Source organism: Amphibalanus amphitrite, unplaced genomic scaffold (genome assembly GCF_019059575.1).
Source record: "Amphibalanus amphitrite isolate SeventyFive unplaced genomic scaffold, NRLGWU_Aamphi_draft 000358F_arrow, whole genome shotgun sequence".
NCBI lineage: Eukaryota > Metazoa > Arthropoda > Thecostraca > Balanomorpha > Balanidae > Amphibalanus > Amphibalanus amphitrite.
Window position 1 is genome coordinate 114,536 of NW_024881852.1, and position 14,093 is coordinate 128,628.

At 49.2% G+C, this 14,093-nt stretch overlaps 1 protein-coding gene across 1 annotated transcript; it reads left to right on the top strand.

Annotated features, from left to right (window-relative positions):
* The first annotated feature begins 7,550 nt into the window (after positions 1-7,550).
* On the top strand, positions 7,551-12,986 carry LOC122389458 (doublesex- and mab-3-related transcription factor A2-like). The gene is made up of 4 exons (XM_043381560.1): positions 7,551-7,639; positions 8,296-8,531; positions 8,814-8,970; positions 11,389-12,986. Exons 2-4 carry the CDS (start codon positions 8,346-8,348, stop codon positions 11,925-11,927), a joined length of 882 nt encoding a protein of 293 aa, XP_043237495.1. The 5' UTR covers positions 7,551-7,639; positions 8,296-8,345; the 3' UTR covers positions 11,928-12,986.
* The last annotated feature ends 1,107 nt before the right edge of the window (positions 12,987-14,093 follow it).

Below are 14,093 nucleotides of genomic sequence, written 5' to 3' on the forward strand. Positions count from 1 at the left end.
TGATTGCCTGTGCATTTCTCAGTCTTCTCACCGAATTTGACGCGAATCTAATATAATCAGCGGTAAGGAGCGCGATGTAAAGACGGAACCGTCCCGCCCCGGCACAGTCTACAATTCAGGCGGCGCGTAACGGCTAGCGCCGGCCGCCGCGCCGCCGCGCCGCGGCGGCGGCAGGATGTTTGACTTGTCTTTACACCGCTATTACTAGAAAAGTTGTGAACCGATTTTCTTACTTCTTGCACGAGAAGATCCGCAATTCAATTCTGGACAGGTAGCCGAAATTTCACATTGAAATTTCACAAAATTTCACATCACATTATGCTTGCGGCGTGAGTTATTGGCGAAAAACAGGAGGGGTGGGCGAAATCCGCCCCCCCCCCTTCCACTGCGCGTGTTAACATTCAACATTGAAGTTAAAAATTAACCTAATGTGTTAAGCGGCAGGATGATACCTAGTTTACCAATGTGGTGATTTTCATGTGGTTTTAGGTTTATAAGCATGCTTTTTGGAACCATGATGGTCTGTGAGATGTATGGCTGTCTGGTCCCTTAGATTGAATTTGTTAGTCCAGTTTTGGGTGAAACCAGTTATTGGTGAAACGGATTATTACGGATATTTTTTGGAAGTTTGGCTGCAATACGGGCCATGGGTGGGCCGGATTCTGATATTCAAAGAAAGGCGGATAATGGGCGGATCTGGATATGACTTGCCGGATATGGGCCGGGCCGGATCCTAAAAAGCCTATCCGTGAAGTGCTCTACTCCACAGCTTGATCAGCTTAAAATATTGAGGTAGGTGATCTATGATATTGCTATGAGATGTAGGTACTATATAGAAGAGGAGCAGCTTCAAATCCAACCGAACAACAACCAACATACCATGAAATGTACAGTTTGCCCGTGCCGCAACCCTGCACGAGACTTTGACGAGACTTGACATTGATAAAAATGAAAAGGCCACTTGAATATCATTATTTGTGGTCTAAACTAGTCGGTAGTACAGTGAACCGCCAATGGTAGAAGGCTCTGTGGCTCCCCGTTCCCTCAACACTAGGTCCTCATCAACTGATAAAAGTTACGGAGCCCTATTCTCCGTAGTGTTAAAGCTGGAAATCGACTGATGGCTCTTCGACTGATCAATGCTGACGCTGTTCGCGGTAAGCATTTACAGCTATTCTGAATAGGCTACCAGCTTTGTACTTTGTAGACAAACATTGCGCATAAGACCTCATTGGGAAATTGAATGCTGTTACTAATTTAATATTGGTGCTCAGGCATCTTGTATTTTGAGGTTTGTCGTAGAAATAAAATGAAAATATGAAACGAAACTTAGCAGTTATTCTGCACATGCATACTTGCGTTGAAACGCTTATTTTTGGCTCCCTAAATTGCTTGTACCTACAGCTATTGTTCTGGCTCCGATATTATAGTTCGTTTTTCTTAAGTTTGCCCCTCACTGTAAACGTCTTTTTGAACAAAGCACGAGAATTGCTAGCTGAATTGCTGAGAAAACTGGTTGGCGCACATTGTATTGGAGATATGAATAATATTTTCAAAATTAGTTTTGAACACCGACGATGTAACGTTAATGTTAAACGCCGTGCAATTTAGTACTTAGTTCAGACATAATTCCTGAAAAGTCGTCTATCACTGTGGAGCTGTAGGTATGGGCAAATACGAGATATGAGTCTGTGAAATAGTAAACAAATTTGATAAAATTGGTCGTCTGTGAAATCTGGTGAAATCAATGTGCGCCAATCAGTTTTCTCAGTAATTCAGCTAGCGATTCTCGTGCTGTGTTCAAAAAGACGTTTACAGTGAGGGGCAAACTTAAAGGAAAAGGGCCACCTTTAACATGGGGATTGAAACTGAAATAGCCATCTTGTAGCCCGTATCCGGAAACCAGTCTGTCTACCTCCTTACGGCCGATTTCGGCCTCCATTCGTAGTTATCGGCAATTTTAAAAGAAAATACGCCAGGAATGCGTCCTTATCCCAGGAATGCGTTCTTATCCGACAATACAGCCACCCGCGGCGAGGCTTTGGTTTTTTACCAATCAGCTCCAACCAGCTCAGCTTTAACCAATCAGCTTATCTGACACAATCCGACGAGTCTGTCTTCTGAACGCTGATTGGCTTGAGTGTGACGTCATCGCTATGCCATCATACAGTAGGTGCCGTAGAGAGTATCAACATAGTACCAATATGTTAAATAGTTTTAAATACTTTTTCGCGAATTGTGCACTTCTGGCACCAGTTTTAAAAAGAAAATGAAAAATAATAATGTCAAAATGAAAAACAACGATATCTTCATATTTCACGAAGGTGGCCCTTTTCCTTTAACCCGCGCCGTGCTGGTGGCCTGAACTTTCCGCCGAGTGCTGGGGGGGGGCGTTTTCACGCCCCCCCCGTCTAACTCGGCTCCTGGGCCACGTAGCGACACGCGGTAAGCGGCAATCGAAAGAGCGTCAAAAATAAGGACGAAAACACTTCGGTCATTTTTTGGGTCAGGTCAAAGGTCAGGTCACCAGAGGTCACCAAAGGTAAAATGTTGACTATTTCAACATTTTGGAAACTGCCAACGGCTATCTCGGGAACCGATAGAGCTACAGCGCCGCGGAAAAGCGCATTCGATAGCCCTTTTACAGACCTTTCTGAGTAATGTTCTCAGATTTGACCTCAGGTCAACGGTTTAGCCTCCAGAGGGCAAAAACTTCAAAAATAGCCGTTTTTACGAAAAACGTTTTTTCGTCAATAACTTTTGACTCATAAGCGCCATGACATTGCTTTTGCCAGCATCGTGTTCCTCTCGTCGAGACGCGTCGAATGAACTATTTGTTGACCTTGAAAGGTCATTTTGAAAATTTGACCTCAGGTCAAGGTCATGACCTGACCGAAAAGGGTCATGTTGCATATCAGTCGATCCGTATCGTCGAGCTGAACACATCTGACGTGTTTTCACCGCTCTAGCACGTCTCTATCAAAAGTTATAGCCAAAAAACTGCTGGCGACCGTTCATGACCTGAGATGACCTCAGGGGCACACAGAGGGGTCACAGGTGCATTTTTCCTATTCAGTGTGTCATGTTTACCTATGAACCGATGTTTGAGAGCGTTTTGAACGATATTCGTCCAAAAGAGGCGCATTTCAATTTTCTCCCATTGACTTATAATGGAGAGGTCGCAAAATTGACCTGACCTTAGGTCACAGATATCAAAAATCCGAGATATACATTTTATACATACTGTTACTCATATCAATCGCTGAAAGTTTCAAAGTGATCGTTCAGTCGGTGTAGCTATAGCGAGCCTTTGAACTTTTTCTGAGGTAAGGTCACTTGACGTGACCTGGTGACCTGACCTTGAACGGCCTAGGTCTGAAATTTTCACAACATGTGCGGAAATGATGTAGGAACACGTGTACCAAAAACGGCGGCGCTGCGCGCCGCCGTTTTTGAGATATTCGCGAAAAACCTGAGGGGGGGGCGTAAAAACGCCCCCCCCCCCAGCACGGCGCGGGTTAAGAAAAACGAACTATATCAGCGAATCGGCGCTTTTTACCAGCCCTGCGCTACTTCGCGAATAATCCATCAAAAATCGAGAGGGGTTCGTTAACTGTTCATGACCTGAAATCAACATTCAATAAACTGTAGCCGCAGGTTGTCTGAAATAGACAAACACATTTCGTTAGAATTGTGTTTTTCTATTGAAATTAGTTATGGTCCCGAGTATATTGCTAGTAAAAGCCTTTATTTCTTACGCTACGTTTTTCCCAGCTTACTGGCCACTGGGATTCCATACCTATTCACGATTTTTTTTATGAAAAGCATGTTATTTGCTCTCGAGAAACTTGCCAGAATCAGCACTTATGGGCTAACTTGCTTACCTTCGGAAAAAAAAAAACATTTAACGGGCGACGATATAGGGGATAACCGTCCAAAACGCCCCCTGAAGGAAAAACGGTGTGCCACCACTGAACTGGTTATTTCAGCATGCATCATTAGGTATTTTGTTTAAGTCTTATCTTCCGACTATTTAACAAAATAATACGCAAGGCACTCGCTCGGATACTGCATTCCAGTAAGAATGAGCTTTTGCAAGATCTCTGCAAACTGGTGTTGTAAAACGCCCCACTTCGGTTGTCACCTGTTGATGAGTTTCGTTTGCATAGATATTGCATTTAATATTCCGTTTTCAGCCGTACTACGATATTTTTTACATAGGTAAGCAGAAACGTATTATAAGGTCAGTAGCATTGCCTTCGGAGAATCGAATTAGATGGAGTACCATTTAGAAAATAAACGATACTTCAGCAATTGCAAGCAAAGTTGTCTCGCCCAATAAACTGACCCATTGCAAAAAAATCACTGTTTCCAATGCTTTTCTCACCTCTTTACCCGACGGCAACAATGCATCGCAATTAAGCCACTTTTGGAATGCAAGACATTTTTACATGTGAAAATGGCATGGGCGTTTTACAAACCAGGTGCCGGGGCGTTTTGCGAATATTACAATGCCTATGTTTAGCGGCATATCTGATATATCAGCAAATATGGCACAATTATTTCATACTGCTTTTGGTAGGCAATAAACTAGTCTTGCTTACTGAAAGCATCTCAGATCAAAGTGACAACGGAATAGTGAATTTAATGTCTTTTTATGACAGATATTTATCTAAGAAATCTCATAGAATCATGTTTTTGGCTATAAAATCAGCCCATTGATAATGGCGCCCACCAAACTTCATCAGCATTTTGCTGATATAGGACCACACAAAAGTAAAAGCATAGGACCACACAACTGTGTCGTAAGTAAGGGCATGGTGCGTTTTACCTGCCCTGGGCGTCTTACACGGTTCTCCCCTAAATGCCAGCTCTACTTCTAGCGGCTGCAATACTATGATAATCCGATTAAATTGTATGCATAGTGAACAGTAGCGGCGGAACACCTTCAATTAACCCGGCAGTTGCTGGGGTATTCCGCCACCCACCGTTTGCTGGGGGGGGGGGGGGGGCGTTAAACGCCCCCAGCCGATAACTCGAGAACCAATAGGCGCAGCGAAACGCACGAGGCGGCAAACGAAAGAACGCGACGAGACGCTTCAGATGAGTACTTTAAAGTTGAATTTTGAGGTCACAGGTCGGGTCAAGGTCAGGTCAAACACCTGAAATCGGACTTTCAGTAGCATGGACTTCAGGACTTCGCAATGGGCGGCTCTCGTCATAAACTCTGTCAAAACGGTGCACAATCCATCATATAAGGCCTACAAGAGTGTCAGCTCCATGTAGGGGTCAGTCAAGCATAGGTCAGGGTCAAGGTCAGGTCAACCGGGTAGGCACATATCCCCGAAAATTAAAACTGATATTCGCAGCCTGTGACACATGTTTTATGGGTAATTTGGGGCGTAGAACACGATGGTGACACTCATTTTGTCATATGTGTACGTGTTTGGCTCAAAAAGTTCAATTTAAGAAATGCATGTATCATGGTCGTGAAGTAGTCACGATAAATTGCCAAGATTCAGTTCAAGATTTTGGAAAATGCGGATCGATAATCAATAATCGAAGATAGCCATTTGATTGTTCATGGTATTGGCAGTCTAATGGCGTTTACGGCATGTCTGTATGTCTATTTTGTGATTTTATATGATTTTTTGAACATATACCGTTTTTGGTCGAAAACTCAGAAATCATGACGTCACTAAAACCTCGATATCACTTTTGGTCCGATTCTTTCCATGCAACGCCCATTGGGCTAATGTAAAAATGGCAAAATCAAGGGGGCACGGTGCCCCGGTGCCCCCCCCCCCCCCCGTTCTACCGCCTATGAAGTGAATATAAAAAACGCACACCAGGGCTGCGGAGTCGATGGATTTTCGGCGACTCCGACTCCGACTCCGACTCCGGCTTTCAAAAACCAGCTCCGACTCCGACTCCGACTCCGGGCAGAATTGTCGACTCCTACCGACTCCAACTCCCGACTCCGACTCCGCAGACCTAGCAGGGCTGCGGAGTCGACAGATTTTCGGTGACTCCGACTCCGACTTCGACTCGGGTTTCTAAAATCGACTCCAACTCCGACTCCGACTCCGGTCACAACTGTCGACTCCGACCGACTCCGACTCCGACTCCGACTCCGACTCCGCAGCCCTGACGCACACAATGCAAAAAGTGCATTGGCGGATCAAAAAAAGGTGCTGTTGGACGCTGCAGGGTGCATACGACCAAAAAGATTTCTCCAGAACCTTTTTTTTCCTTAGCACTGCTCAGGGGCGGATCCAGGAAAACTCCAAGGGGAGGGTCATGAATCGAAGTGGCGCCCCTACCTATACCCAAAATTAAAAACTCAACGGATTTCGTCCACTTCATTTTGGTGGTGCCCCCATTTTCAGTTTTTTTATTTTTATTTTTATTTATTATTTTTTTTCGCAGGGGCACCTTGGGCCTGTCAGGGGCACGACGGGCCTGCCGAGGGGCACTTCAGACTTTTCAGGGGCACCAGCCCTCTCCGGGCGCAGGGGCACCAGAGGCCTGCCAGGGGCACCAGCGGCCTAGCAAGGGCACCAGAGGCCTGCCAGGGGCACCAGCGGCCTAGCAAGGGCACCAGAAGTCTGCCAGGGGCACCACAGGCCTAACAAGGGCACCACGGGCCTGTCAGGGGCACCTCAGGCTTGTCAGGGCCCAGGGACACCACAGTCCTTCCAAGGGCACCGCAAGCCTGTCAGGGGCACCAGAGGCCTGCCAGGGGCACCACAGGCCTAGCAAGGGCACCTCTGGCCTGTCAGGGGCACCTCAGGCTTGTCAGGGCCCAGGGACACCACAGTCCTTCCAGGGGCATTACAAGCCTGTCAGGGGCACCAGAGGCCTAGCAAGGGCACCACAGGCCTGCCATGGACACCACAGGCCTGCCAGGGGCACCACCGGCCTTGCAGGGGCGCCTCAGGCCTGTCAGGGGCACCACGTGCCTGCCGGGGACACTTCAGGCTTGTCAGGGGCGTTACAGTCCTGTCTGGGCCCAGGGGCACCAGGCCCGTGGTGTCCCTGCTAGGCCTGTGGTGCCCCTGGCGGTCCTGTGGTGCCCCTGTCAGGACTGTGATACCCCTGATAGGCCGGTGGTGCCCCTGGAAGGTCTTTGGGCCCCCGGGCCTCAAGGGGGGGCCATGACCCATGTGACCCCCCCCTTGGATCCGCCCCTGGCACTGCTGTGCAGTGCTTCCTTTCAATCCTTTCAACAACAGCCTTCCACAAGAGCCCTTTCTTAGTAAAAGTTGTTAAGTTTTCTTTTTGCTCTCGAAAAACGAAAATTTTCGTCGATTTCGGGCACGGCGGGGGAGGGCGTTTCCTCCAAATGCCCACCAGTGAAAAAGTGTTGAAGTAATCGGATAGCAAATATACCTAATCCGATCCACCACGAGACATGCGCATGTCATTCAGCAGCCTCCACCCCTGGTCCGGTAGGCACCCCATCCCGTCCATCGCTGGTGCCGACGCGGAGGCGGTCGTCGCGGCGTCGCACGGTTCATCGCCGCCGACACTCTGTGTCCGTCGCAGTCGACGCGTCGGTGCCGACAGGGAACGCGGCTGCTCGGGGACGGGAGCCGGCGGCCGGTGCGCGCTCAGTCCGGGGGACGGCCACGCAGCGGTGAGTGGACACACACGACTGCTGTTCGACTTATCCACTTTTGTGTAGCCTTCCCTATGGCCTCTTTTTGCCCTATCATTTTTAGAGGTGGTTTTGCGAAGCATCGTCGTAAAAAAATTATAAAATCGTCTTAGGATAGGACACATTTTCTATGTTTAGACTGATACATATTACATGTAATTATATAGGTAGATGCATTTTTTTGTCTTGTGCATGCATAGCTATTTGTGAGTTGCCGATTAGTTGAAGTGCAATGCAATAACTTCTTTGCTCTATAGCATCAGGTTTTCGGATTATGGGAACTTAATATACTCAGTTTATTATTGCAAACATTAATTTAGGTTATGCGTGACGCTCACTCAGGCTTGTTAAATAAATTGATTTATTGCTGTCAGCCAAACTTCGAGATTTAGTTACAATTTTTTCTTTTTAGCTTTCCATGGAATCTAAGTACGATTTACCATAGCACACAAACCTGAAATACAGTATCCTTGCGGATCCCTTTGCATCATTGTTAAAAAAAATCAATAAAATTTTACTGCAACGGCCATTGTAAAACATATTGTTTTTATGCATTATCCTTTCACGAAATGTTAACGTATTCGCGCAATGGGATAGCATGCAGCGGTGACCACTAATTTCCCTCTCCTTCTCAGACTCGAGCCGGTACCGTCGACCGCGCGTTTCACAGCTCGACATCCCCGTTATGGAGCGGCAGCCACTGGCCTACCCGACCACGGAGAAGGGCGCGCGAAAGCCAAAGTGCGCCCGCTGCCGCAACCACGGCGTCATCTCGTGGCTCAAGGGCCACAAGCGACACTGTCGCTTCAAGGACTGCGCGTGTGCCAAGTGCAGTCTCATCGCCGAACGGCAGCGCGTGATGGCCGCCCAGGTGAGACGGTGTGGGTGAAAAGTGATGAACTTATATGTCTGTTGCGTCTCTGAAGCACTGTAAAGAAAGTGTGATCCATGACTTCGCCCTCCATTTCTCCGTGTTTCTGCCGTCTCCGTGCAGCCGCAGGTCGCTCTCAAGCGGTCTGTGTTTCTATTAGGTATCTCAGTTTCCTCTCCGACTGTTGTCTCTGCCGTCTCACTGTCTCCCGGTCCTGCGGCCGATGGCTATGAGTGGAGCGGTCCGTTGTCTCGTTGTCTCACCGTCTCCGTTCGACCGCAGGTAGCCCTGAAGCGGCAGCAGGCGGCCGAGGACGCCATCGCTATGGGCCTGCGAGCAGTGGCCACCGGCTCCTCGTGCGCCTACCTGCCCCCGGGACCCATCTTCGGGATGAACATGACGCAGTCTCAGGCGGCCGACCAGACCGCCACCGACCACGGTCAGTGCAGGCGGGAGCCAGGCGGCCTAGAGTCGAACACAGCTGAAAGCTTGGAGCCCCGTTGAGATTAGCTGAGAGCTGGGGCGCATATTTGTTAGATCGGTGAATATCCTTTCTTTAGATGCACTTGCTCGCACATGTAATGATAGCCACACTTTGGCCATTCTATTTTGATCCTTAGGTGTCCTTATACTGCATATAGAATAGCTAATTGGCAAACATCATTCAATTGGGACCAACGGTAAATAAACGATAATACATATACTGGTACTGGTACCTGTTGGTGGGTCTAACTCGGTAGATATCAGGGCTAAATGTTCTCCGCCTTTAGTGTCGTCCAAATTTTTGGGAATCTTTTATTCTGGGCGAAGAGAAAAAAACATCAAATTGTATAAAAAAAAGCAAGACATAAACGGCACTGTAGAGCCTTAGCAAGCAAAATCCGAGCAGCCCAATGGATTTTCAGAGAACTTTAAGGGCATCCACCCTCTTATAAGCTCAAAACCACCCTTCAGAATCCACCTGTGTGTTTAGTTAGGTAACTGAGCGGGTGCGGTGCTAGTATTATGACCGGCTCGGCGGGGTAGTAGCGGCCCCGACAGAGGGGGACGGTGCTGCCGGCCGCGCCGCGCTGAGTGACAGCCTGTTTGCAGGGCCGGTATTTGGTAATCGGACGGCACCAGAGCGTGTCCCGGTGGCCGGCTACTGTTACCGCAGAGAAAACATCCCCCGCTCCCCGCCCCCGGCACCCCGCGACACCAACGGGCTGAGGTTTGTGGTGTGCACCGAGTCTAATAACAGAGCAGTGGGGGACGCCGCCGGACGAGTTTTCGGACAACTGTAATGGATATCTGGGCTTATGCAAATAGAAAACACGAACATGGATCGGTAACCCATATGTGTAGCCTATTCTGATTTAGAAATAAAATAGGCAAGAAAAGATTTCTCAAACTCTCGAAACTCACGGACGCGTTTTGGCATGACCTTCTTGCACCTGCAGCAGATAGTTGCCCTATTCCTTAAACTTCAGGTATGTACTCCTAAAATATTACGAGACCACCTGGTGAACAGTACAGGCGGAGTCAATGTGAATGCGTTTGCCCGTGTGACTGCCCAGGCTGAGCGTATGAAAATTGAGACAGCCGTTTTATTCCATCCGAATGCATGGGTAATTAAATCCCGATTAAATCATAGCGACGCAATGATATTATCTCTCTGGTCACGTCGTCAGTGCCAGCGACGTTCTGCCGTCGAAATCCGGTTACGGTGTACCATGTGCCGGGGCCACATTCAGCAGTCAGGGGGTAGCTGCGGCGGGGTGTCCATTTTTCCAATCTGTGAGTGTATGCCGTCCGGTGTGTGGTCACACGTCCCCTCCCCTGTCAGCGGCCGGTCCGCACACCAGAGGCGACACAGCACCAGTGCCGCGACCAGAGCAGTGTTGACACAAGCGGCGGCTTGTCACGCTCATATCATAATAGCGAGAGGTGACGCGGCGCAGTCAGTGGTCCGCGGCAGAGGCAGAGCGGAGCACTATAATGTCTATCCACCGGCCGGTGGCGAGGAGCCGGCAGGGTGAGGGATCACCAGCCAGTGCCGGGTCCAGTTTCAGTCTCAGGAAACCGAAGTACCGACTGACTGTAACACCTGCTGGTAATTTCGGGGTCGGGCTGATACGGTAAATAGGATTTTAACGGTAAATATTTTGATAAAATGGTAAATTGCATCTGCCGGCTGTCTTGTTTTGCCCTTTGTAAATAAGCAGCGGGCGCCTGTACAGTGTACTTACATATACTGCACCGCAAGACTCCCTGGTGAGCACAAGTCAAATGTGTGGTTTCAGCTTTCGCCATAGATGGCACCACATGTAAACGCCTGAAGATAGACTGGCCCGCATTACCCGGTTTTACGTAAATCCGTCAGGGCGCACGGTCTTTACGGCAGCGTTCACGATTGGTGTAACTAGCTGATTGCGTGGGTTCTTGGTCAGCCAGAATACCGCTAATGACCGATTAACCGTTATGTTTCCCATTCCTGACAACTAGGAAGGTTCCAATTTTGATGCAAAAACGTCTTTCGATGCGTTTCGCCAAAGATAGAAATAGTCCCAATGTGAAGTCTTCATCATAATTTGATTCATCATAAATAAGTGACAGCTGGACATTAAAAGTTCAGTGATCCTGCTTACAAGGTTTTGTAAGTCTAGACTAGTGAGAAAATACAGGGTGAGTGATGGAGAACACTCGTCCTCGGGCCTCGGGGGTCCGGCGGCTCACCACAGCCCACAGATTGGATAGCTGATAACGTTCTCTCCTCCGCAAAATGGTGAGCCCTCAGATCAACGAATGATTAATAGAATCGGCTACTGCATCCGTGTCGTGCACTATACTAATGCGTCCGCTGTCTCTGTCTCTCCAGAGACGGAGGAGTCAGCTGCCAGTGACGAGGAGTCACGAGCTCCTCCCGCCGACGACTCGGGCGACTCTGGCGAGCCGGCCGAGCGCTCAGCGGCCGCCTGGTTCGGCCACATGCAGATCCTGCGGCGCATCTTCCCCTCGCAGAAGGCATCCGTGCTGGAGGAGCGGCTCGAGGCCTGCTGCGGCGACCTCGTCAAGACCATCGAGCACTTTATCGGCTCGGGCAGCCGGGTGCGGCAGCAGCTGCTGCGGCCGCTGCAGGCCGGCTGCGTCACCACCTCCGCCGCCGGCGCGCCGCTGCTCGTCGCCGGGCAGCGGTCGGCGTTCGCGCCGCTGTGCCAGCCGCCGCCGCCGCCGCCGCCGCCCCCACCGGCCCATCAGCCGCGGCTCTCGCCATTTTCAGTCGAGGCACTGCTCTCTCGGCCGCTACCGGCACCACCTCTGTACGGAGCGCCGCTGGGCCTGCTGCCGCCGCCCGGCTGGCACCCCCTGCGGCCGCTGCCGCCGGCCGCTGAACCGGACGATCGGGACGAGCAGTGACTTGACACGACCAGACCTGACCCCTGCGGCCGCTGCCGCCCGCCGCAGACACCGACGACCGGGATTAGCAGAGACCTGACCTGACCTGACCTGCCGGGACCTCGACAGGTCCCGGCAGGTCAGGTCAGGGTTGACCCTGCCGGAGCGGTCGCCAGTTGTGTCTGTTGGCAGCTTTTCTTCGGAAGAGGATAAGTATGCAGCCAATTGGGGACAATAATCAACTGCGCTACCCAGGGCTGCGGAGTCGATGGATTTACGGCGACTTCGACTCCGACTCCGGCTTTCAAAAACCAACTCCGACTCCGACTCCGGGCAGAAATGTCGACTCCGATCGACTCCAACTCCCGACTCCGACTCCGCACACCTGGCAGGGCTGCGGAGTCGACAGATTTTCGGTGACTCCGACTCCGACTCCGGCTGGGGTTTCCAATATCGACTTCGACTCCGACTCCGACTCCGGTCACAACTGTCGACTCCGACCGACTCCGACTCCGACTCCGACTCCGACTCCGCAGCCCTGGCGCTACCACCTGAATTCAGGGAATAAGTAGGTAGACAATGCGCAGGTCCCGGCTGTCTTAATAATTCGAATCTAAGGCGAATGAACAAATGTATCGCCATGTGTTGGCGACTGTGTTGTATCAGCGCGAGTGTTGTCAGGCATGGTGGAGTTTTGTGCCGTGTGTCAGTGTGTATGCCCATGTGCGATGTGCGCATGCTGTAAAGGCCTCGGTACTGTGTTGTTGGTTGATCGTCATTTTATTGTATCTGCTGTAACTCTCAGTTACGTGTGGTTCAGATTATTTCCGTTGTTTGAAATACGGGGCGATAATCATAAATAGGGACAAGGAAACCCGAAACTGATAAAACTGTCAAAGAATCGATGCTTTTTGAGTCTAACTATCAAGCTCATTTGGAAACCGGGCGCCAGAAGAAAACTTCGTGTCATTTAGCTCGACCTTATGAAGAAGCGTAGACAGGGTATCAATGATGGTTCGCATCTAAGGGACAAATATAAATAAAATGTATGCGTCTACAAGTAGACACAAATTGGTTACACGTGTGTCGATCATCACAAGCCTCACCTGCTGTAATTGCTCATATTTTTATTCGCTACCACTAGTACCTGTCGATGAATGGATTAGGGAATATTTTCACATCCCCTCTGATCTCCGATAACGTAACCACTCCAACTAAAAAAAAAAAAAACATTCAGCGTTTCTCTGACAAATTTGTGTTATATCCCGGGTCCTGTTGGGGGAGGAAGGATGTTTTTGAGTTTGAACGCCCTTTTTATTCTTTTGCGAATGGCTAAAAACGGCGACGCGAATAATGCATTTATCTGCACATATTGTGAAAATTTCAGATCCAGGTTTTTCAAAGTCAGGTCACCAGGTCACGTCGAGTGACCCTACCTCAAAAAAGCTCCGATGCGTGTCCTTGCTACACCGACTGGCCGATCACTTTCGGAAAGTTTCAACGATTGCTAAGGACAATAGTATTTGTAAAATGTACCTATATCTCATAGTTTTGATATCGGTGACCTAAGGTCAGACCAGTTTTACGACATCTCCATTGTAAAGTCAATGGGAGAAAACTTAATTGCGGTTATTTTAGACGTAAGTCATATAAGAATCACTCTCAAAACATCTGGGTACAGATAAAACAGGTACTGAATCGAAAAAATTGCACTCGTGACTCTTCTTTATATCCGTAAGGCCATCTCAGGTCACAAAAGGTCCGTAGCAGTTTTTTTCTATTATAACTTTTGATGGAGACGTACTAGAGCAAAGCACCTTTGAGATGTCCAGCTCAACGATACGGATCGACTGACATGCAGCATGACTTTTTTCGGTCAGGTCATGATCTTGACCAGTCAAATTTTAAAGTGGATCTTTAAAGGTCAAATTTCAGTTTATTGAACGCGACTCGACGAGAGGAACGCAAAGCTGGTAATAGTAAGTCCGTGCAAGTTTCGGAGTCAAAAGTTATTGCAGAAAAACAGTTTCCGCAAAAACAGTCAGTTTTGGCAGCTTTTGCCCTCTGGGTCCCCTTGAGTCTTGAGCTAAGGTGAAATCTGAGAACATCATCCAGAAAGAGCTATCCAATGCACTTTCCGCAGCGCTGTAGCTCTTCGTTCCCTGAACGTGCGCCGATTTGTCAAAA